Here is a 24,259-nt window from a genome sequence, read left to right as displayed (position 1 = left end):
TCCAATTCCTTTCATATGTTTCCACATAGATTGGACAGATGATCTTCTCCCACACCCTAATTGCCTGAAACCTTTGCAACTGTCCCTATCTTATACCTAAGTGGAACCCAGAGATGAGCACAATTGGGAAATTGCTTTTTATCTGTGTTATGTCAGATATCTAAATATTTCCCAAGCTAAGTGTTTGAGAAATATTTCTAGGGCCCAGACCATTTCAGAGGCATGTAACAGCTAATTTTTCTGCTGTTTCTCTGTCCTGGGTCTAAATTAGAAAAAAAGAAATTAAGATCCAATTCAAGACTCTAAATCTCTTATCAGGATAAAGCCAATCGTGTCTGGCTCCATTAAATTTTTTGGAAGGGGCTTAGTGATAGGAAGAATAAGATGAAGGAGTAAAAGGAATGGGAAGTGTATGCCATTTAAAATTCCAATTATTTTCTTGTATTTTCATTGTAATGAAAAAATTTCTTTATGATTTCTACATGCTATATTCTTTATTCATACTAGCTCCATTTCTTCTCTAACAGCACTAACACATTTCAAATTTATGTTAAACTTTTTTTTTCCTGACTCTGTTGTTGACTAGAAGCCTTTGACCAGTGTGGAGAACCATTTTCCTACCAATTATGCATGTATCTGACAGTGTCAGCTTTCTGGTTCACTTTCATTTAGTGCGCTTGCATGCCATTTGATTCTAATTAACAGACATTTATTAAGTCCCCGCTGTATGCAGGGTACTATGATAAAGACTGAGGAAATAACATTGTTTAAATAAAATACACTCCTTGCCTTCATGGAATTACAGTCTAGCAAAGATAGAAAAATAAAAAACAGATAAACATAATATACAACATTACATGATAAACTCATTATAGGAAGACGAAATAAAGTGCTGTGTGAAGTCCAAGGGAGAAGGCTGTTATAGGCAGGAGATAAGGGAAAGCTTCATGGAGAAGATGACATTTCAGTTGGGTCTTGAAAGACTGACAGGAATTTAACAGCAAAGAAGAGAGAAATACAAGGCAAATGGAGCCTAAAAATAACAGGAGTCAAAAAGTTCAGCACGGAGAACAGAAAGTGGTCTAGTTTAGCTAGAACGTAGCATGTGTGGAGGAGAATAAAAGGAGGCTGGAAAAATAAGATGTAGCTAGACTGTGGAAGAGCTAGAATACTAGACAAAGAAGTTTGAACTTGCCTCACTAAGCAGATAGGGTGGCTTGACAAAATCTATATATATGAAGATGATGCTGTCTATGGCATGAAGGAAAGATGAAAGGCCAGGAAAGGAGATGGGAAGATCTGCTAGAATGGAATTGATGGGTCTTGTTAACTGGATAGAAGAAAGCAGAGAGGTAGTCAAAGGTAAATAGTACCAATAATTTGAATATAGGAGACAAGGAAAATTATTATGTTAGTGACAGGAAACAAATGAGGTCAAAAGCAGGAGCAGGTTCGGGAAGAAAGGTTGATTTGAGACATGTTTAGTTTGAGTTGCCGGTGGTTCATCTAGTAGTGGTCAAGAAAGACATCATAATTTCCAGGATGGAAATTATAGTTTTAAGAGTTATTTCCCTAGAGGAGGTGGGTAAAGCCATGGGGAGTGAATGAATGTCAGGAAAGAGAGAGAGAAGGGCTAAAGATAGGACCTGGAAGAATACCTTAAGGACTCATAAAAAGTCTAAAAGAATGGAGAGCTAGTAAAGGGGACTGAGTTGGAGAATTTAGAGAGGTTAGGGGAGAGTGGGAGGGGAGAGTATCTAACAGAAGGGAGTTACAGTGTCTAATGCGGCAGAGAGGCTCAGTAGAATCAGAGCTTGAGGAGAAGTGGAGTAAGGAAGCCATTGGAAGTGTTGAAATACAGTAGCTATTTCCATACTGCAGTAAGAATGCAAGCCAAATTGCAAAGAATTAGTAAAGCGTGGGATGAGGAAGCAGATGTATCAATGTGGACAGCTTCAAATCATTAAGCAATGATGGAGAGACAGGTGGCAGAGGAGCTAATTCAAAAATAGAATGCTCAGAAGAAGGCTTTCTTAGGGTCTGGGAGACCATAGCATGTTTGTAGGCAACGAAGAGGAAGAGATTGAAGATGCCTGGAAGACAGAGGATGACTGTGGGAGAAAGGTCTTGGAGACAGGTTAGAGGGAACAGGATTAAAGGCATAGGTCACAGGATTAGCCTCAGCTTGCTGTTAAGGATATCACTGTTGCTGTGGCAGAGGGAAGGAGGAATGAGTAGGTGATGGTTCTGACTAGTTTTAGGCATGGAAGAAGAGTGAAGGTACTCCTGTTGGGAACTCCATAAATGCAAGATGCCATTGGAAGAGCAATTTGCAAATCTCTAATTGATGAAAGAGATGGAAATGGTGGTGCAGGGGGTTTCTAATGACTCTTGCCTAAACCATTCCCCTTACTAGATCTTTCCATATCCACCACCACTAAGAGCTGTACCTCCCACCCACTACCAGTCACACACTGGCAGATTGCCACTGAGCATAGAATGGGGCTTGAGAGTGAACACAAGATTTGCCAACTCATGTAGGAAAGAATCACAAACCTTGCTAAAGTCAAAATAAATTACTTCCTTCCTTGCTGTACCAAGTCTATCAGGAGGAAGTTTAATTAATTCAGTAAGACCTAGTCTTCATAAAGACAAGACTTTTTTCTTAGACAATCCTCTCTTTTATTCTATATGGACAAATTGACCTTTTTTTCCTTACTCTATTACTCTTCATGATATATATTAAATTGACAAATTGTTTAATTTCTACCTCACCATTTTTCATTAATTTAAAAATAGAAACCATTTCAATTTTCAAATCACAACTGATCCTTTTTTTAATCTCCTATGATCATTTGCTGTCTAATAATTTTGATTTAATTGGTGTTCTTGCTATGATGATAAAATTCTCAAGACTTCCATTAACCCAAGTTTAGCACTATGCGAAAAATCTTCCATTTAAAAATGATTCTGTTTCTGCTATTCTGCACATTTGTTCTGAAAATGTTTACATTACACTTCACCCAAAGGTTGTTAAGCTGAAGCAGATTGAGCATACTTTGAATGAGAAAAGGATCCTGCAGGCTGTGAATTTCCCTTTCCTGGTCAAGCTGGAATATGCTTTCAAGGTAAGTTTTGCTTAAAGTAAAATTAAATTAAATTAAATTAAAATTTTAAAAATTTCAATAAAAAGAGAATATAAAGTAACAAGAGTTGTACATATTTAAAACCTCTCGTGTTTATAACCTTATACGGCATTTGAAAATTTTCCAGGTTATCTCCTGATAGATTAGGCAACCTGACATCTATACTTATTTGTGAAATGCTTTTATGAAATCGAATATTTGAATTTATCAAAAGCCATGGTGACATCTAGCAAAATATAGTCCTTAGATTCATGCAGATGTATATATCTACCTACCATTTTTCTGATTCCATTTAATCCCTTCTGGTACTTCTTACTCAGTCACCTAACTTCTAGCTTTTTAATTTTTAAGTATGAGGTACTATAGGTCTCTCTGCTATTTTGCCTCTTACAAAATAGTTCTCTTTATCCCCTGAAAAGCAAGTGAAGGGGAAAAATGATCCCTTTCTCTTGTCTTGTACCATAGGTAAAAAAAAAAAAAAAATTCTTTAGTACCTGTTTTCAGGGATATTTTGACTTAATTTTCTTGATCTTTCCCACATATACATGCTACCATGCAATCATATTTGGAGGCTATGTAGGATACCCTTAAGTCAAGTTCGGCCTATGGATACTGGGAGTTGAGGAAAACCAGGATGGATTTATGACAGTTCCCAGAAGAAAGTGGTTGAGTGCCCCAATGTTGGGAGCCTGGAGGACTTCGGTGCAGCACTCTGTTCCCACATTATTAACCTGTCAAGTAGATTGTAAAAGTGTTCTTTCCTAATGGAAAACAGTATAACCTAAAAATATTTTTCAAGAAACAACTTAAGTTGAGTAGTTTTTTAATATTACTTAAATTCTTTTCACTTACTCACAGGATAATTCTAACCTGTACATGGTTATGGAATATGTGCCCGGTGGGGAGATGTTTTCCCACCTGAGAAAAATTGGCCGATTCAGGTAATACAGGTCTTTCCTCCACCTTAAACTTTAAGTACTAGAGTATATTTCTATTTGTTTTTAACTCTCAAATTTTGGAGAACCCTCAATATCCTAAATACATGTTAATTGGATTAAATAAGTTGAGATTACTTAAATAATGCAGTAGAAGCATACATAATAAGGCATAATGTAATAAATACATGCATTTATTAATTCAAATAAAATAGCTGTCTTCTTGCAGTGCTGGCAGTGAGTAACCATAGTTTTGAAGAGATCTCACAAAAGCAAATTTGGCTAAATTCAGGAGTACTTGTTTACCAGAAGAGGAACAATATGGCACTCCGTGTATATAACCTGTCCTCATATTTACTACTTTGGGCTCACTTTAATTCAACCCACTACATGCAAGTATTCTTGAAATGCAACAAAAGGAATTCAAAGTGGACCAACTGAGTATACTTTTGATGAGCTTAGAATGGGTTAGCAACTCATGGCAAGTACATCAAAAGCACCATCTAAGCATGTATTTCAGTGACAAAGGAGCAGGCGGGACGACCACTATCATCAGCTTTTCAGCCCAAATGAAACCCTATCGTTCAGGAATTTTTATAAATATTAACTGTGTCCATTGAATTGAATCATCTCAATAGATATGTATATATTTACGGAATCCATCATGTTTTCATTCCTTTCAGCGAGCCCCATGCCCGCTTCTACGCCTCCCAGATTGTCCTGACTTTTGAGTATCTTCATGCTCTTGACCTGGTCTACCGTGACCTGAAGCCTGAAAACCTTCTGATTGACAAATATGGATACATCCTGGTATGAATTAATCAAATTAACATAGAAACTATTTTCATTCATTCAGAAAGCATTTATTAGAATTACCTTAACTGATACCCCCAAATAGTAAAAAGATAATTCTTTTTTTTTTTCCATTTTATTTAATAGGTCACTGACTTTGGATTTGCCAAAAGGGTGAAGGGCAGAACCTGGACCCTTTGTGGAACCCCTGAATACCTGGCTCCTGAGATCATCCTCAGCAAGGTACATTTTATTAGGAAATCTTATACGGTCAGCAACCTAATGTATACGTCATCCTGAATTTCTTCAAATCCAGTATAATTTTAAAAATTAATTGACAAGGAATGTTTGCTATGATTTCTCTAGTTCTAACTTACTAATTTAAATCTACAATTTCTGCATTAACTACTAAAAATTGCCTGTTTAGGGCCTCCCATTGCTCCCACAACTTTAGTTAATTGCTACCCTCGTTGTTAAGGAGATAGTATAAATAAACCCCTGGTTATGAAACTAGATGAATAATCCAGTGCTTATTATTTCTAGTAATGGGGAAATCATTGGAATAAGGTCCCCCAAACACAGACATATTGACAAAAGGTGCATATTAGTCACCAGTTCATCCTGTCTATTTAAGTTACCAGTTAAGCTGCAGATACAGACATCCACTCATGCATGAAACTTTTTATTAGGATATCTTTCAGCATAGTAAGAACCCCACAATTATGATATACATGCAGACTCGACTGGAAGGATTCTAATACACCCAGCAGCTCATTGCAGCACCAACATCCAGAAATAATAGTTTCCACTTTCATCTTATTTTCTTCAATTCAAGGTAGCTTAGACTATAGGGAGGAGGAGAAGGGATTTGAATAGATTCATTCAATTATATCATTCTTGATGACAGAACAAAAGAACTGGAAAGAGCTCAGCTTACTGATTCCTAACACAGTCAGGTATTTCTATTATACAAGGTGACTGTTGAGAAAGCATCATTGCACAGGATTATTCATCTTGGAGCACTCCCCAGGCCAACCAAATAATGGTATTGTAGTGTGCTTCATATTTAGAATGAGTAAATAGTTTTATTATACAAATTATTTCATTGTGTTATTTTCTTTAATGGCATTCTACTTACCTTAAAATAATCCATTTTCAAAGTGACTAAGAACTATGATAATAAGCTTGAGTATGAATGTACATTGTTTTGATATTTTATTTTGAATACTTATGTTTGTTCGTTAGTGCTTTAAAAACAAATTATTTTCCTAGAAATTTTTAATATTAATATAAATTAATTATACACCTTTTGCGCTCTAATGAACTTAATATATGAATTGAAGCCAGGAGAGCGTAAATCATGACAAAGTGACTTAATTACTTAAAGGATCTGTGATTTGGTTAGTGCAGGCACTACCTTCACTAAGGCAGATCACAACCCCTGTATAACTCAGTAGATGGTCTTCGAGAATTGCTGTGACCAAAAAGTTCATCACTGTTTCCCAACATGGTGATGAATGACTGTTTCCCAACTTATCAAGATTAGTCCTTAGACAAGAGAGGCCAGACCCAAATTTTCAAAGCTTTGTGAGCTTGGTGTAGGATCTGCTAGAGCTTGTGTTCCCCTGGCATAGCCTGTGAGAACCCAGGGCCCACTCCTTGCCACCATGTGGCAGTGGGGTAGGATTTTAGTGGAGGATGAGAATGATATGCACTTCAATAAGTGCATGACGTCCATATGTAGGCGATTAGGCATCCCATTAAATGTCTGTTTTCCAAAAGTTTAGACTGTGATTAAGTGACCTTGGCACATTAATCCTTCAAAGTTCTAGTAACTTAGAAGGTAATTCCACGAATCTTCCTGATGTCCCAGAGCTACCGTTTTATTTGAAGCTCCTGGTTATAATGTAGGTTTGGATTGTGGGTGCTCAAAAACTCAGTGGCTTACATTTATATAGTGTTTTCCAGATACAAAGCGTTTTTGCATGCATTGATAGAATTGCAGAGTTGGACCTCTGAGGTCATATAGTTCAAATGCTACCCAAGCCTGAATTCTGTCTACAACATCCCTGGCAAATGGTCATCCAGCCCCTGCTTGAAGACCGCCACTGACTGAGAACTCATTACCTACAGAAACGGCCAATTTCATTTGGAGGTAGCTCTAATTGTTAGGACGTTTTTCCTTATATTAAGTCAAAATCTGCCTCTCTGTAACTTCCATCCCTTGGTTCTAGTTCTGTCCTCCAGATCCAAGACGGGCAGGTCAGACCCCTAATGGTGGAGACTTGAGATTTTACAATAAAGTAATCATGCACCCTTTGAATCTTCTCTTCTCCAAGCTAAATCCCCAGTTCCTCCAACCAATCCTCATTTGGCATGCTTTGGAGTTCCTTTACCATCCTGAATGCCCTCTCTGGACCCAGCTTGTCAATGCCATTCTTAAAATGCAGCACATAGAACCAGACATACCCAGTACTCCAGATGGGCTCCAACTAAAGCAGAGTGCAGAAAGGCAACATATAGTGTACCTCCCTCACTCTGGATGCCATTAATGTAGCCTGAGATTACTTAAGCTTTTTTTGGTTTCCTCATCAAACTATTGGTTCACATGGAGTTTGCAGTCCACTAAACCCTCAATGGTTTTTTTTTTTCTTCAAATGGACTGCTTTGTAGTTATGGATACTCTATCCTATACTTGTATAGTTGATTTTTTGAACCTTTTAGAACTCATCCCTGTTAAATTTCAGCTTGATAATTTCAACCCACTATTCCACCTATTGAAATCTTTTTGGATTCTGATTCTGCTATCCATTGTATTAGCTAGCTTCAAACTCCAGTTTTATGTCACATTCAAATTTGGTAAGCCTTTCATTTGTACTTTTATCTTTATTACTGATAACAAATATTTAACCAAGCCAAAGAGAGGGCCCTGTGCCACTGCTAGAAACACTATTTGCAGTTGGCCATTTGGGCAGTACTGAATCTACCCCCCTATACATCGATCCTCAAGGAAATTGTAAAATACTTTGCCATTTGTCTTACCCAAAATCAGATATACAGATATCTCAATATCTCCATACCCAAATCCAGCTTTGGCTAAGACAAGTGGTAAAGTGTCTTCTGCTCTAGTAACTCTCTCTAATAATGAAAAGAAATTAGTTTGGTATAACATGTTCTTCACAAACCCATGATAGCTTAGAGTGCTAACCTCATCTCTTTCTGAGGATGCACAAACTGTCCTTTGTTCTAATTTTCAAAAACAGGAAAAAAGTGAATCCTTTAAGCTCTGGGCCAGTGAACTTGACTTTAATTACTAATGTTATCCTAGAACAACATTGACCTGATGCAAGTCCTGTGGCATACTTCCTACTTGTCAAAATTAGTTTGAATCATGATTCAATAGCCACGTGTGCAAGTTCACTTGAACTCCATGAGGGCAGCTGTAGCAATATGCTTTCTTAGCGTTTTCTCACTTATCTTGCATCTTATTTGCTTGTTAACTACTTTTGCTCTCTCCTGGACAGTCTGAAAATTATTACCCTCAGTCAAAAAAAACAAAGGAGCAAAATAGGCACTGAGTAGTTCTGCCTTCTTTCTTCATTTGCTATCATCGTCCCCCAAGCATAAGCCCTTATATTTGCTTTAATCTTTCTCTCGTCTCCAACAAAACTTTAAAAAAACCCTATTTTCTTTAGCATTTATTACAAACCTTAGCTCAAATCAGGCTATAAGTTCTCTACTACTGTTCTCACAAGATTTCACCATTCTTCCTTTTATAACTCTACCATTATGTGCCCATCTTCCATATCTTGAATTTGTCCTTTATGTACTGAGATCAACCCTGCACTCCTCACACAAGTACATCATGCTCCTTAGACACTCCTCCCATTTCTTCCTTATGGTAATTATAGTAATCATAAATTCTTTCAAAGAAGGAAATCATTTGTCATTGGGCATCAGGATTTCATTTCAGAAAGCCTCCAGGTTTTCTTGAATTGACTTCCCTTTTAGCACCTCAGGCCAAAGAATCCTGATTTCTGCCATTTTCACTTCCCCCATCATTTTCTTCTTTTTAGGCAGAATCAGATAGACATTAGCAGTTCCCTTTGCCTTTCTCTTCTTCTGCAGAATTATCAGCAAAAAAAGAAAGTCAAGAACTGCTTAACTCTTAGTAGAGAAAGATCACTTGTAGATTTTCCTTCAAGGTCCAATTCAGGTGCCACCCAGCTGTGAAAGCTTTTCTTCAATTGTATTTGGGCACGGAGTAGGAGGAGGAAATCAACATATAAATAAACAAAAGGAAATCTGAAAAGGAAAAGAACTATAGCAACTGGTGTACTGGAGAGGGATCAGGGAAGGCTCCTTTTTTTGCTGGTGTTCTTTATATACACTCTTTCCTTGGTGAAGAATCCTCTTTCCCCATATCATTTTCTTAGCCACATAATCACTTCCCAGATATTTCTGAAGTCCTTGGTAGTCATCATAGAAACACCACCTGGGCTCCTAAGTCCAGCACCTTCCTCCTGAAGTCTTCATAATCTTGGGAAATTCTTCTGAGGGTCTCTCTGGTGATATCATTTTTTCTTATGTGAGTTATCAGAAGGGTAGCAGTCCTTGGGTTTGACAGTGGGAAGTTCCCTTGAAACATCTTGAATATGCACTCTGAGAATAATCACAACAAAAGTAACATTTATAAAGGTCTGAAAAAAAACACTCTATATACATTCTCTTCCTTGCTCCTCATAACAGTCTTGTGAGGTAGGTAGGGCAAGTATTGTGCCCATTTCACAGATGAGGAAACTGAGTTTCAGTGAGGTTAAGTGACTTCTTCATAATCACATAGCTAGTAAATGGTGGAGCTGGGACTCAAATTCAAGTCTTTTGACTCCAAATCCAGTGGGGTTTTTTTCCACTATACCATGCTGCCTTTTAAGAGGTCATTTGATCCATCTCCCTGCCTGAAGGGGGGACAGCATCTTTTTGAGATTGGCTGTTTATTGTATTATTGATGTTCTTTGGTAAATATTTTACAAGTTTCTTTAACAGCCTGTTTCAATTTTTACCAGTTACTAGTTTCCAGAATTCTCCCCTTTATTTAACCTGAATTTGTTCTGTTATAGTTTCCTCTCCTGCCCTCAATAGCTGCTTAGTAACTGCTATGATATTCTTCCATGTGCTTGAAGATCATTATACAATCATTAACCTTCCCCCAGGCCCCATTTAATTTTAGGAAATGAAACAGTAATTGACCTTCAATACTGGTTTATCTCAGGGATACAACAAGGCTGTGGACTGGTGGGCCCTGGGAGTGCTGATCTATGAGATGACTGCTGGTTATCCCCCTTTCTTTGCTGACCAGCCCATTCAGATCTACGAAAAGATCATTTCTGGAAAGGTGAGCAGAGATTGTTATTCCACCACATCCCCCACCCCCCTTGCTATTGATGAATTCCCAAAGTATAATTTAAAAAAGAATTCAAGTCAATAAAAATTTCAGCAAATTCCAATATCCAGTTGATTGACCAATCTAGTCAATGAGTCTGCCACTGAATCAGTCATGCTCTACCAATCACTTCATTACTCTGCAATAATACGATGATATGAGGGAATCAGATAAGGACAATGGGTACCTTTATATTGCAATACTGCATTTACAGACCACTGTTTGTTTCAGGGGTAGATTTAAGGTCATGTCTTTGTATGTCTTCATGTATACAACCTTTGGGGAAGAAGTGTCCCGAGGGGGAAATGTAGAGAAAAAGTGTAGAATATATATTTCAACACGTGAGTTCTGTGTGTAGGTCCGTTTCCCCTCCCACTTCAGCTCCGAACTCAAGGACCTCCTGAGGAACCTGCTCCAGGTTGACCTGACCAAACGTTTCGGGAACCTGAAGAATGGTGTCGGTGACATCAAGCACCACCGCTGGTTTTCTGCCATTGACTGGATTGCCGTTTTTCAGAGAAAAGTAAGCCTGCTTGTCTCTTCTCAATTTAAATAACTGAAAATGAATGATTGGTGCTCCAGTTCCAGAGCGTCAATATGAGTGGAACCCCAAGTAAACATCAAAATGCACCATTTAGATTTCACACAGTGATTTTCAGAATTATTTATCAATTTCATTCCCAGTAAAGCAGGGATGATAATACTTATATTATTTACCTAACAGGATTGCTTCTTGTAAGGAAAATTATTTATAAACCTTAAGATACTTTAAAATGCATTGTTATGGTTAGGACTAATAATCATTCTGTGTATCACTTAAGGCACACAGCCTAAATTATTTCTCTCCCTGAGGAAGGAAAAGGACATGTTCCCTATTTTGACTATAATTTTGAAGTAATTTTCCTGACACTGGGTCTTAACCCTTAATCATTCTTTTATCCCCAAATGGTCATTTTTCAAGCACAGCTCTATGTCCGGCATGTGTGCAACATACTTCTTGCCTCCAAGATTTGGCATTCCCAAATGGATAATATTAATGTGGGCATGTAGCTACATTTTTATGGAGACATTTTGAAAGCTAATAAATTCACCCAGCCAAAAATGAGAGAATCCTCATTTCCCGTTCATCACATGGAAGAGCTCAAGTTCCCCCCTGGTCTTCTTTGGAAGAAGGATTCTTGGGTTCTTTGAATTAAGAGATTACCGTGTACAGAATCTAAGACCAGTAAAATAAATCTGATAGTCTCTTTTTTAGATATATAGTATTAAATGCAAAAAGAAGTTCTTATGATACTGTGATATTCCCAGACAGGATGGGCAGGTGGAAGGAAAAACTTTGCACCTGACTGAAGACTTTTTTGCTAAACAAATTTTTAGTTATAAATTTCTGACTGGGACAATACACAATGTAAACACAAACAAGGTTGAGTGTACTCCTAAAAAACATAATGAAACAGAAAACCAAACCCCAAATCTAACAATAGTTTATAAAAAGAAACTGGGGTTTTTTTCTACTCCAATTGACAGTACAGTAGTTGTGATAATCAGTAATGTATTAATTACTGTGAGACAGGATGCGATTAACACATCACCATACTCTTTGTATTAAATGGAGGCATTTATGAAAAGTTTTCACTGGGCTGATTCATAATTATCTGCTCTTTGGCTTTTTAAATGCCCATTGAAAAATAATTTGTATGCAGCAGTTTCATCTAAAATGTGCCTGCTCTGTCTTCCCCCATGGAGTTTGTTTTTTATATCTTTAAAGACAGGGTTTTTTTTCATATTTTTGAGATATTCAGGAATTAGTAAAGCCATGTAGCCTTGTGAGTATATCTCTTTTGGGAGAAAATTTAAGGAATCATCTAAATGTGAGCTGGTTTTGTGCTAGTTATGTCATTTTTAAAGGATTATGAACTATTTTGTATTTAGATAATTTGCATTTTAGTATAATTGGTTTCCTCTGTAATACAATATATTTCATTTTATGCATTTAAAAGCATTATTCTGATAAAGGGTCCATGGGGATCACCATACTGTCAAAGGGGTTAGGAATCCCTGCTTAGTTGCCATTTATTTTTCACATTCTTCCTTTGCATTGGCACAGAAGAAAGGAAGGTTCTTTCCAGTCTTAAGAATGTACAACCTTCAAGCACCTACTCTGTCTTCTCACTTTTTTCTTTGCTTGTCTGATCATAGGTGGAAGCTCCGTTTGTCCCCCGCTACCGAGGCGCTGGCGATACCAGCAACTTCGATGATTATGAAGAAGAGGACATCCGTGTTTCTCTTACCGAGAAATGTGCAAAGGAATTTGCCGATTTTTAGAGTGAGTCGAGCAGATCTCACCACTTTGCACCGTGTTATGAGAAAAGGCGAAGCTGAATATCATCATGTAACAAAAGTGATACTATCTCGTTCCTTCATTCCACACACCTAAGTGAAGTCATCATCATGCGTGCAATCATGAAAACCCAGATTACTTAGGCACAGGGCCGGCCAAGGGTATTATTTTTCCTTTGCCCCCCCCCCTTCTTTTGTCCTTCTCTTTGGATTCTATAATTTTACTCCTTCCCTTTTCAAATTACAAAGTTCCGCCCTCTTCTCCCCCCCCCACCCCGCAGTAATGACCTATTTTATTTTGATCAGTTTGGTGTTCAGAAATGGGAGATGGTACAGCTAGCAGTATTTTGATGGAAGAAAAGGAGAGAGAGAAGTATTTCTTCATATCTGAACCAGTCAGTCCCTTTTATCTATAATCCCAAGATATGGTTTCTAATGATTATATTAATTTTTTTTATCTTTCCTAATTCAAACTATCCCAAATTATTGGCGATTTCAAAAGACAAAATTTCCCAATGTTAAGTAAATTTTTGCAAAATTAACCTAAAACAAAACAAAACAAAGCAAAACAAACAAACAAACAAACAAAATGATCCTTCTGGAAACTAAAACTAAATTAGGCAATAAATTGGCATCAAGTCAGGGGTGGCCGGTCCCTGTGCCTTGGTTTTCTGTGATCAGTAAATTCTTTCATCTCTGCCTTCTGTTGTAATTCTTGCGTGTGCGTTGTTCTGTAAATTATGAGTACCCTGCGCAATGGGAAGCATGTGATCTCATGCAGCAGGAGAATTTCTTAATGGTCTTGACTGTAAACCAGTTTCATTCATATAGGTAACAGCATCGCCTGTCTATATTCAATATAATTAATGGTTTCAGTATTGTAAACAGCGCATGAGTATTTAAGTGATTATTGTCGAGGGTCATAAAAATAATCCCTCACTTTAAACCTTTTCGCTTTTAAAAAGGAAAAATTTGCTTCATTGTAAAAGGGCATCTGTGTGGTGAGAATGCTTGGCCCTGCTAGGAGAAAAAAAATATATATATAGTTAATTAAGTGGCTTCGCTATTGCAATTTGTATTTATGAATGCACTGCTAGCTGCTTGCGGCTATTTATTTTTTGTTTTTAGTGATTTTGACTTAGAGCATTTTTGCCATGTTTTTTTTTTTTTTCTGGTGTACTTATATTAGTAAGCTGAAGATTGAGTACTGCATCAATCATTTTCAATTTGATATAACAAGGAAAGGAGAAACAATGTCTACCAAAACTGCCACAATTTAATTTAATTTTAAAGGTGCGCTCTTTTTCTTTTCCAAACAAAATCCTCTCTTAAGTTTGTAATCAATTTTTAGTTTCCGGTGAGCCAGAAGTTACGATCACGTAACTGCAGCATAATTTTAAGCTTTTGGGCGTAGTGATGTTTTGTACATTCTCACCAAATGACTTATTAATTAAAATCATGCTGCCAAGTGCTGGCTTTGGGCGCTCTTTTTTCTTTTCCGATTTTCCAAAATTCTACGGCTCAGCACATTTTTTTTTTTCCTTTCAAACATCCATCTGGTACTCGTTTTTACACTTCTGGATCTTTCAGTGACCTATCTTCACACAGCACACCTTCACAGTTTAGGATTCTGGGGCATAATTGCAGATCAATATCACAACACAAACTTCACAGGATGATCGTTTTTACAAAAAAATGATCTTTATTGATATACAACCGCTATATCTACTCCAAGGTTTCATAGGTCACTGAAATGATTTCCTTTTAATCTGCTTACTACTCCTTTCTGAAAAAAAAAAAGACCGTTTATACTCATTTTAAAATTATATTTGAAAGGTACTCTTTCTCCAGCTTCCAATATAACACCAGATCCTGGAGCATCTTAGTACCAGCAATGTTGCTAAGATGCTGACACCGATTTTCAGTATTGGTATACTCATTTTCACCCATGTGCAAGATAAGTGTTAAATAATTTGCTGTATCAGAATTTAAGTAAAAAAGATTTACCATCCCATCAACAAATTTGAAAATTATTTGTAAGAAAAGGTTTAAATTTTTTGTATTTCATTTAGCTCCAGAACATGCTTTGTTGTACGCTAGCTGTATGCGATAAAATATATAGTAACTTTGATGTTGTTTAAAGTTTTAAATAAATGCTATCTATGTATCGCAATTTGTCTCTGTTGTGCTTTTATTTGTCTGATTGATTTTCTTTGTGGTACAAACATGCTCTGTCCTTTAAAAGGAAAAGTTCCTGGAAAGATTTTTTGGGGGGGAGGCAGGGCAAATAGCCTAATAAAGTAATTTAAATCTACATGTATTTTTAAGGTGGAAATTGAGCCCCAATAGACATAAGTTTTAAGGGTGATTTATTCCATTTTATTCTACAATTCAAATTGTATCAACAAACTCTTGGATATGGAAGGAGATCCATTTTTGATTTATTCATCACACTGAGCAAGAAAATTTGAATTTGGTTCCAGATGCAATTCCCATTACTTCAGTAGGCATATTGAACATATAAAACATTTCAAGCCCCACTTTTGGCCAAAGAGCAATGGTATGAATTTGAGTGAAAATGGTTTTCATGTATTAGTATTTAGCATTAGTTGAAACTCTTCACAGTTGAAGAAAGTGTGCTTTTGCCCAATTGAGAGCAGGAAGGGAACATGATGAAATGGGAAGACTGGACAAGGAGTCAGACATCTGAGATGAACACATGTAAGCTCTGCAACTAACCAGTTTTGTGGCCCTAGATTTCACTTAACCTCTTTTAGGTCTCCATTTCCTCAGCTATAAAATGAGAAAGAAGGACTAAATGATCTCCAAAGTTCCCTTTAACTCATAAAATTCTAGAATGATGGTCATGGGTTAGATTCTTTCAGATTTGAAATCAAGTTCTTGGAAAGAACATTTGAATTAATTGATGCTCTTGAACTTAAATATCTCCCTTCCAATGTCAGGTTTTGTATGCCATTAGGTACACTGCCTTTTCTATCATGCAAAACTACTGGGCAAAGAAATTCATGTGTAACCCATAGACTTCTTTCCTAAGTCTGAACTTCATTAACTACCACAGATAACTTGAGTTAATTTATCAGTATTTCTGGCTCTTTATGCTCCTCACCCACACTTTACCGTGAAGGAATCTCCAAAAATAGCTTTGAGTCTAGGTCACTACAGATTTGGGTAAAAAGAGCGTCCCAGATCTCATACTCAAGGAAACAGTGTCTTTATTCTACTCCAGGGAAAAATGCAGAAGACTCAAGAGCAATAATAGAGAGGACTTAAAATAACCCATAAACAATTAAGACAATTCTTCTCAAATTCTCTCAGCTCAGAGCCACCATGTTGTTTGGACTCCTCTTGGCAGGGGAAACACTTGGGGTTCCTAGATGGACAACCACTGCCTGATACTCAGATGCAAATTGAATAGCTCATTTTAATAGCATAATGCAAATTCCAGATTCCTAGTTCCTCCTCACCAAGGATTGAGCCATCCTCTTGGCTTCTCATTCCAATGACAAATAACACATGCCTTTTCAAAAGAGCACCAACGGTGGTATTACTTGAATGATTCCTCTTCTCTTAATCAAAAGCCAGGATTAGTTACAAGACACACCCCAAGACAAGCTCTGCTCAGAAAATTCTTCATTCACTACAAGGCTAGATTTGGGGATTATTAAACTAGAAAACCCCCCTTCTCTGGTGAGAAGGACAACTTCTGGGATTCTTGAACTTGGGGCTGCTAGAGGCAACCCTCAGGAACTCTCACCGGTAAGCCATGTGATTCCCCCTCTCAATGGTTGCCACTTGTTTGAAAGACTGTGTTTCCATGACTGGGGCCAGGAATTCTCTCAATACAAGGTTAATGCTGGCCAAGAGATCCCTTTTCTCACTAGAAAAATGGAATTTGTGGTCACATCCTTTGGGAAAAATTTGTCTTTCTAGAGGGACTCCAAGGTCTAGAAAGCTAGATTCCAGAATTGTTGAACTTTGGGATGCAAAACAATCAATCCTTAGAAATTCCCAACACTAGGTCATGGTGTTCTCTCTCTATGATTGCGACATTGAGGAGAAATTGTATCAGTTCCTCTCAAAGGTGATTAACACATTAAAATATGGTTGAGAGCCCAAGAATTCCACTGAACTGGTTGAATGTTACACAATTTACTTCCACTGATGGTGCATTTCAGTGGAATTCTTGGGCTTGCAACCATATTTTAAAGTGTTAATCATCATAGCTATGGATGAACATGGCCTATGGGATAGTGCTTTTGAATCCAAATTAGATATCCCTGCCTACTAGTAGTACTTTAACTCATAGTTGGTTAATACTGTGATTAATCTCTCACAAGTAGCTTTCAGTTTAGCACTGGTCAGAACATATCAGTGAGTTATCTGTCCAAATTAGAATTAGAGTATAGACAGTCTCAGAATTTATCAGTAACATCTCACTTCAAAGTCAGAAACTCCAATTTGTAAATGAGACAATATCAGGTCTCATTGTCAGTAAAGAAATTGTCAGTAAATCTTTGTAGAAACTGAAATGGGCTACTGGCAGCCATTGCTTTCCTGTGTAAATCTACCCTAATGTCCTCTGGTACTGGCTTCAGCGCAAAACACGAATGGCTACTTGGATCTGTGCAAGACTACACTGTAATATGCACCATATCATTGACCAAATCCTTGACTTGCTCACATTTCTCCCCCTGATAATTTCAAATTGTGTCTAAGAGTTCAGGTCAGATTGCACCTTTTGTTAAGTTCTTCTGGGCCATTTATCCATGGATGACATAATTGAGAGCCTTAGCAATAATAGCTCATGGCTTTACAAATTTCCAATAGTTACCAAAGCCCATAACCATCTTTAGCTCTTTAAAATTCTTGGGGCAAAACCACGTGGTATGTGCTGCTATCTTTTCTATGTCATTCCCCACAAAGATACTAGGCATCTATGTGCTATATACTTGACATAAGTTGCACACAGTGGTGCCATTTGTTAATCGATAGTTTTCAGACCAGAGCTTCCTAGCCAGTCTGACATTTTAAATGACCTTTTCTAATGTTTTTTCTAATGCCTTTCTAAATTCTAGAGGATCATCTTATTATATCAGGTTACTCATATCACCAACTACTTTCTCCATAAGCAATTAAAAAATGGCAAGGGTTCGAGAAATGCTTTGGGGTGTTCATTGAAATTGGTAGAATCCTATTGGCCATCTTATTTATATCTTCTGTAGAATTCTGGTAATATCCAGTGCACAAGTCCAATGCTGAGAATATGAGCTACCTAGCAGATAGTTTAGAGTATCTTGAACTCATGGTCCATCTTGGTTATTTTTTTTCATTTAATAATTCATTTTAGTCTGGATCTTCCCAGTTTTCTTCTATTCCATCTCTGCAAGTAGTGTCTATGGTGAGACTACATGATGATGACATTGACCATCAGTTCCTTTGGGCTGGTTTCTAAAATTCTCCATCTCAGAGAGGGTAGTTTTCCAAGATCACTTGCAGGGAAGAGAATCTTTGAGCTGGATGATATTCATCGATTCTTAAGCATATCTAACATCTTGTTCATGCGAGACTTAGGCTGGGTTTCCTCCTCAGACGGATCCTCCTCAGAGGCAATGTTGGAGATTCACTGAAATCATATCTGTCCAAACCCATCTATGATGTTGAAAGATCTATGCTGGGGTGTGCAGAAACCAGCTCAAAATAACTCCTGTGAGTCAGTTGTTAAAATTTTAATGTGAGCATTTATACCTCAGAAATCAGCAAATATTAAAAAATTAGGGCTTGGTTTACTGTTTCTTTGATTTCTAGACTTAAGAAGTGATAAAGAGAATGTTAATAATACAGATGAAGCTTACAAGTGTGTCCTCCATCCATTTCTCCCTCTCTCCCCTGTAAAGCCTCTTATTAAACATTTAACAGCATGATTCTGGGCCCATAATTCTTTGATGGTTACCACTTGCTTCTACCTCTTGACTAGCTTCCTAATCAGTGACATATATTGTCGGGGAGGTCTAAGTATTGAACCCCTAATGGCTCTTTTCAATACTCTGCTGGTGCTTTGAACAGGCTGAAATTCATTCCAATCAACGCTGACCCTCCAGAGATATTCTCTGGATCCATACACACTGGAGTCATCTTATCCACCTTCCTTTTGCCAATACTCGCAACTTCCCTAGGGAATTTCTAGGTCACACTAATTTAACCAAAATATTGACATTCTTCTCACTCAATCCATGGATGATTACCTCCTGCATAGGCTAAGGCAAAAGTTGAATGTATTCTTCATAAAATTACTGAAGTATAATTGTTATTTGGGTTCTTCTGTCCAACTCAGCTAAACATTCTATATTGCTACATAGGGTCCCAAGAGTCAACATGGGAAGGACTCAAGAAAGATTGATGGGGAAGAGATTAGGTTCTCCAGAATCCGTGACAGCTGCCCTTTGACTCTCTCTATATTTTTATGCCAATCTATTGGACATTAACTTCATAAACTCATAGAACTGAAAGGCACTTTAAATCCATTGAGTCCAATTCTTTCAATTTATAGATGAGGAAAGTGAGGTACATGTAAGTTCAGTAAGTTAAGAGTTGCCAAGAGTTGCATAGTAAACACCCGAGATTGGATTTGACTCCAAGCCTTGTGCCCTATTCACTATGCCGTATCTTTGTCGTGTCTCTTAATTTGGTATTCTTCTCATGAATACACCAAGCGTGCAAGTGTTTAATCCACAGCAAACTAACAAAGCATACTGCTACCTTTTGGGTTATGGTCCTTTCAGTGCTATGCTGAAAAATGGGCTGCTTTGATTTCTGGTGTCATACTCCTTTGTCCCTAAAGGGAGAGTGACTCTGCTCACTATGACATCTTCTTTTAGTCTTGCCCCAAGCTTCTGCAGTAGAATCTAGTTGATCTAAAATAATCTCTTATTTAGTCTTGGAAATTCATACCTGAGGAAGATCTTGAAGCTAGTCGGGATCAGTTGTTTCCATTGTCTACCTGTCCATTATCCTTGTTGCAAATGTCTTCACCACAGTTCTAAGTAACTGAGAGATCGTCCTTGCTGTTCATTCAAGGACAGGTGCCCCCATATAGTCTTGTCACCTACCAATACTTTGTCCATTTGGATCATTGTGACAGCCTTTCCAAATGGAACACAAAGTCAGAGGCCTTCTCTCTATCCTGTTAAAGGAAACTGCAGAATTGATTAGAGGATTCTAATACATTTTTAAATTTTTATTGTTTTAAATTAACAAGCCTTTATTTTCTCTCATTTTTATCACCCTCCCCAAATTGGAAAAAAAATAAAGAAAAAGCCCTTGTGACTCATGTTCATAGTCAACTAAGCAACAAAGTGGATGGAGACACAGTTCTCAGAATCAGGAGGACCTAAGTTTGAACCAGACACTCCTGAGCTGGGTGACCCCAAAGCATGTTACTAAATCTCTATGTATTTTAGTTTCCTCGTCTGTAAAAGCAGGATGACAAGAACACCTACCTCCCAGGGTTATAGCGAGGAACAAATGAGTTACTATATATAAAGAGATTTGCAAATCTGAAAAGGCTATATGAGTGCCCTTATTATTAATTAAACAAAACAGACTCCCATATTGATCATGTCCAAAAACTTGTATCTCGTTCTGTACCTTGAGTCCATCACCTTTCCTTTAGGGTAGCATGCTTCATCATCTATTCTCTGGAATGTTGGCTGGTCATTACATTGATCAGTTCTTCAGTCTTTTGAAGTTCTTTGTCTTTACACAGTTGTGGTTATTGTATAAATTGTTCTCCCAGTTCTTCTCACTTCTATGCACTTTCTGTACCATACACTGTATTTTCAGCGGGAGTATGAGGTCAAAAGTTCCCAGGGGTTTTCCTGTAGCCTTGTCTATTTCTCCACATCATTTCCTTGTCACTGCTTCATTGTTTCCATTACTTCCATAGCATGCCCTAATTAGTCTTCAAAGCCTTTATTTGATGGATAAGGAGAATGTCCCCTTGAAAAGGATCCTATTGCTTCCTACATTGGGTCACTCGAGTTAGTACTGGTAGGTTGACAGTCTATATTCCACTGTCTGTTGCTTCTGTCCTGCTTCTCTCCTGAATTATGGTTGCTTTCCCTATTAGCAATGCCTCTCACTTTCTCTTCAGACACTCCTCACACTAGGAAGGCCTGAAGTTTTCTCACTCATTTTTTGTCAGCAGTAGAATGTATTTGTGAATTAAATAATCGCTCACCTCTGTATTTGATTCTTTTCAAGAGAATGTTTCAATTGCCTCTCTTTTGTTAAAAGTCCATCTTTTCCCACTGATAATAAGGCACAATTTTTCAGGATAGGTCCCATATAATCCCATTAAAAGATAAATCTTTCGGAGCACTAGAATGCATCTGCAACTGACAAAACATGGCCACCATTTTCTTGTTTCTATTTTCCCTAGACAAAACACCATATTCCTTCCTCTCCCCAATTCCAGGTGTCCTCCCTATGATGTAAAGGGGTCCACTACTTGGATGTGTTTCCCACCTTGTGTTTTAAGTTATTTATTCTCCTTTTTTTTTAAAGAACTAATTTCATTTTTTTTTTATGTCTTGCTTTATTTCTTCCATCCATTGTTGGGGTTTTTGGAGTCTGTACTTGCACTTATTATGTAATGACTTCCTTCTGAGTTTCTTTCTTGGGCTTTTCTTTTTTTTTAATTTCTTTTTATTTTTTATTTTTTAACATGTGTTTTTAAAACTCTGGGTTACAAATTTTCTCCCTTTCTTGGGCTTTTCTTAATCCATAGTGTTTTTTCTTGATATTTGGAACTTTCTTCTGTTTCCTCATATCTCCAGCTTCATTTTTGGGATTGGGGTTTCATGTCAGTCCCATGCTCTGCCCTTTCTCTCACATGTGGAGGGGAATGGGTGAATTTGCCTGGCCCTGTCTCTGTAGAATATTGTCATCACATCAAGGCGTAGCCCCCAAATACTACTTTTACAACTACTACTAGTAATGGTAATAGTTACAACAATAGTAATAGATAGCATTTGGATAGCACTTTAAGGTTTGCAAAATTCTTTGTCAAAACAATACATAGTCTATGTAATCAAGTCTCAGGAAAGAGCATAGATCTTTCAAACAAGCCATTGCCATGGAGTATATTCAATTATGTACCAGATACAATGGCCCTTCAACAGTGTCACTTCAGCAATAAGAAAAAAATTAGAAGCATTTTGACACACAAAAGTACAAAATCTCAGTAGTTCTTTGCCACATTGTAGTATGATGATTATAATGAAATAACTGGTGTGTTCAATAAGAGATTCAGTGAAAGCTAAAAACTTTTTGACTATCAATTAGAAATAACATTTAAAAAATTTTTCAATGGTTCCTCACATTGTTAGAGTAAATAAATTAGATTAGATTGAAAATCGCAAGGGATATAATTTATGTCATCTTCAATTTGCAAATGAAGAAACAGAGACTCCAAGAAGTTAAACAACTTGCTGAAACTCATGGGGATCATAAGATGCAAAGGTGGGCTACAACTCCTGGTTCTCTGACTCAAAATACAGCACTGACTCCACCTTAATACACTGACTCTGATAGCCTCAATGAAACACAATATTCAAAACAATTTTTTTAATGCAAAAAGATACTTTAAAAATTAGTATTGTGTACTAAATATAATAAAATATGGTGGCCCAATACGATAATCAACTTGCTAGAACCTATTTGTATTCATCATCCATTTAAAACCAATGTTAACAAACCCACAATTTTCTCTTAATCTCCCCACCGTGTTCAACCATTCAGAATTAATCACATAATATTTTAGTAATGAAAAAGAATAATTGCTTAAAATAGAATATAAAGGCAGATAAGAATGTTCAAAATGCAATACACACTCAACCACCTGTTATTCCAAACTACCTCCTTATCCACCTCCAGTCAAAGGAAGGGGGAACTCCATAGATCCCAGAAGGAAAAATTAAGAGCCATGGTGAAGGACAAACAAAAAGGAGAAATAATAAGAAAAATGCTGTGAGATGAAGGACTCGATCTGAAAATATTGAGCCTCCAGATCTTTAGAAGTGATTCTCTCCAGAGATGGGGTCTCCATCACCCTGTACAGATGTTGCTAATGGTGCCAGAATAGAGTTTCATGATCATCTACTGTAGATGCTTCTCTAATCTCTTGCCTGCCATGGTGATGAGCCAGCACAGGGAGCAGCAACACATTGACTCACCCTCCTAAGAGATCGTTCTGAGAAATGGCTAGTGTAGTATCTGCTGCTGATTTTATTCCCTGATGGTTACCTTGCATTCTACGTTAATTAAATTTCGATTTGTCTTACAATGATGTTGTGTGTTTAATTCTGGCTGATTGGGAGAAGATTCAGAAGAAAATAGAGCCTTGTGAGTAGCGCTTCTGCACTAATAGTGGACCCAGCCAGATTCTAAGAATTTGAAAGATGTATTGGGTGCATTATTTTTTCCTATCTGACATCTCTGGATTTGAAATTTTCCCAATCCATTTTCTAAACATCCCCTTTATGCCAGCTGGAAAGTTAACTATCCAATATTTATTTGCCTTTGCAACTTGCCTTTGAAACTACTGAGTGATGGGTTCCCATGGTGAAAGTCTGGCACCAGTCTTCTTTCAAATGTTTGGTGCTTATCAAAATCTGATTCGAAGTTCTGAAGAACCAAACAGTTCTCCACGGTTATGAGATGAAGGGAGCACAGAAACCTCAAGCCAGCTGCTACCCTATTCTTGGTCCTTGCAGAGATAATCAAGGAAAATTCAGTCACCTTTCAACTATCATCACACAGTATATGGATCATTTAAATCCATTTGTGTAACACCCTTAAACCATAACGCCACTTGCGACGCCCTTTCACAAAGCATAAATGACACTCTCCCTTTCTTTTCTATTTGGTGTAATGATACCTGTGCCCTTTCCCAGATCCAAGCTACAAATCTTTCCTCTGTACTCCAGGCTTTGCGGGTGTTAATTAGACTGGCGCGGAACATATCTGACACTTGGCACCAGCACGAGACTGATGATATTGTTCATCACTTTAGTGATTGGATTGAGCATACCTCTTTCCCCATCCCCTTCCTTATGACCCATTGGGCATTTATTGTTACTACCCACTATATTAGGAGGTTTCCTTAGGATTCTTAGAGGTTCAATACAGGCACTCAGAACCGAAGGCCTAGTATTGAGACCCCATCTCCACCCCCTCAATTAAACAAAAAGGGGGAATTGTGAGGGATTGTCTGATGTTGACTACTGCCACATGGGGGTTGTGGCAAGATGGGGTAGGAACAAGATATTAGGAAGTAACCGGAGCTCATGCTCCTGAGGCAGTGGGCAGTGCTATGTGGAGCTGTGATAAGCTGGGGAAGGAACAGGATACAAGGAAGTAGCCAGAACACGTGCTCCTGAGGCAGGGGGCTGTGCCACGTGGGAGTGGGACGGTAGAGAACGAGTTCCCTTTGTCTAGTCCTCTCCCTAGGTGCAACGTCAATCCCAGACATCTCCTTCCTGACTTCCTGGGTCACGTACTTTCCCTTTGTGTAGCACTGACCC

The 24,259-nt window shown here is 37.7% G+C and overlaps 1 protein-coding gene across 1 annotated transcript in view; it reads left to right on the top strand.

Moving 5' to 3' along the window:
* The window catches only part of PRKACB (protein kinase cAMP-activated catalytic subunit beta), a 36,726-nt gene extending 21,897 nt beyond the window's left edge, over positions 1 to 14,829 (top strand). Inside the window, 8 exon segments of the mRNA XM_027873975.1 lie at positions 3,030 to 3,128; positions 4,005 to 4,087; positions 4,765 to 4,891; positions 5,021 to 5,116; positions 10,146 to 10,268; positions 10,675 to 10,839; positions 12,516 to 12,608; positions 12,610 to 14,829. Coding sequence (XP_027729776.1) covers positions 3,030 to 3,128; positions 4,005 to 4,087; positions 4,765 to 4,891; positions 5,021 to 5,116; positions 10,146 to 10,268; positions 10,675 to 10,839; positions 12,516 to 12,608; positions 12,610 to 12,753 — 930 coding nt within the window. The 3' untranslated portion in view covers positions 12,754 to 14,829.
* The last annotated feature ends 9,430 nt before the right edge of the window (positions 14,830 to 24,259 follow it).

The sequence above is a fragment of the Vombatus ursinus genome, unplaced genomic scaffold, assembly GCF_900497805.2.
Source record: "Vombatus ursinus unplaced genomic scaffold, bare-nosed wombat genome assembly UNPS02014803.1, whole genome shotgun sequence".
Classification (NCBI taxonomy): domain Eukaryota; kingdom Metazoa; phylum Chordata; class Mammalia; order Diprotodontia; family Vombatidae; genus Vombatus; species Vombatus ursinus.
The sequence above is the reverse complement of the archived record's forward strand: the minus strand, read 5'-3'. Positions and strand labels throughout refer to the sequence as shown.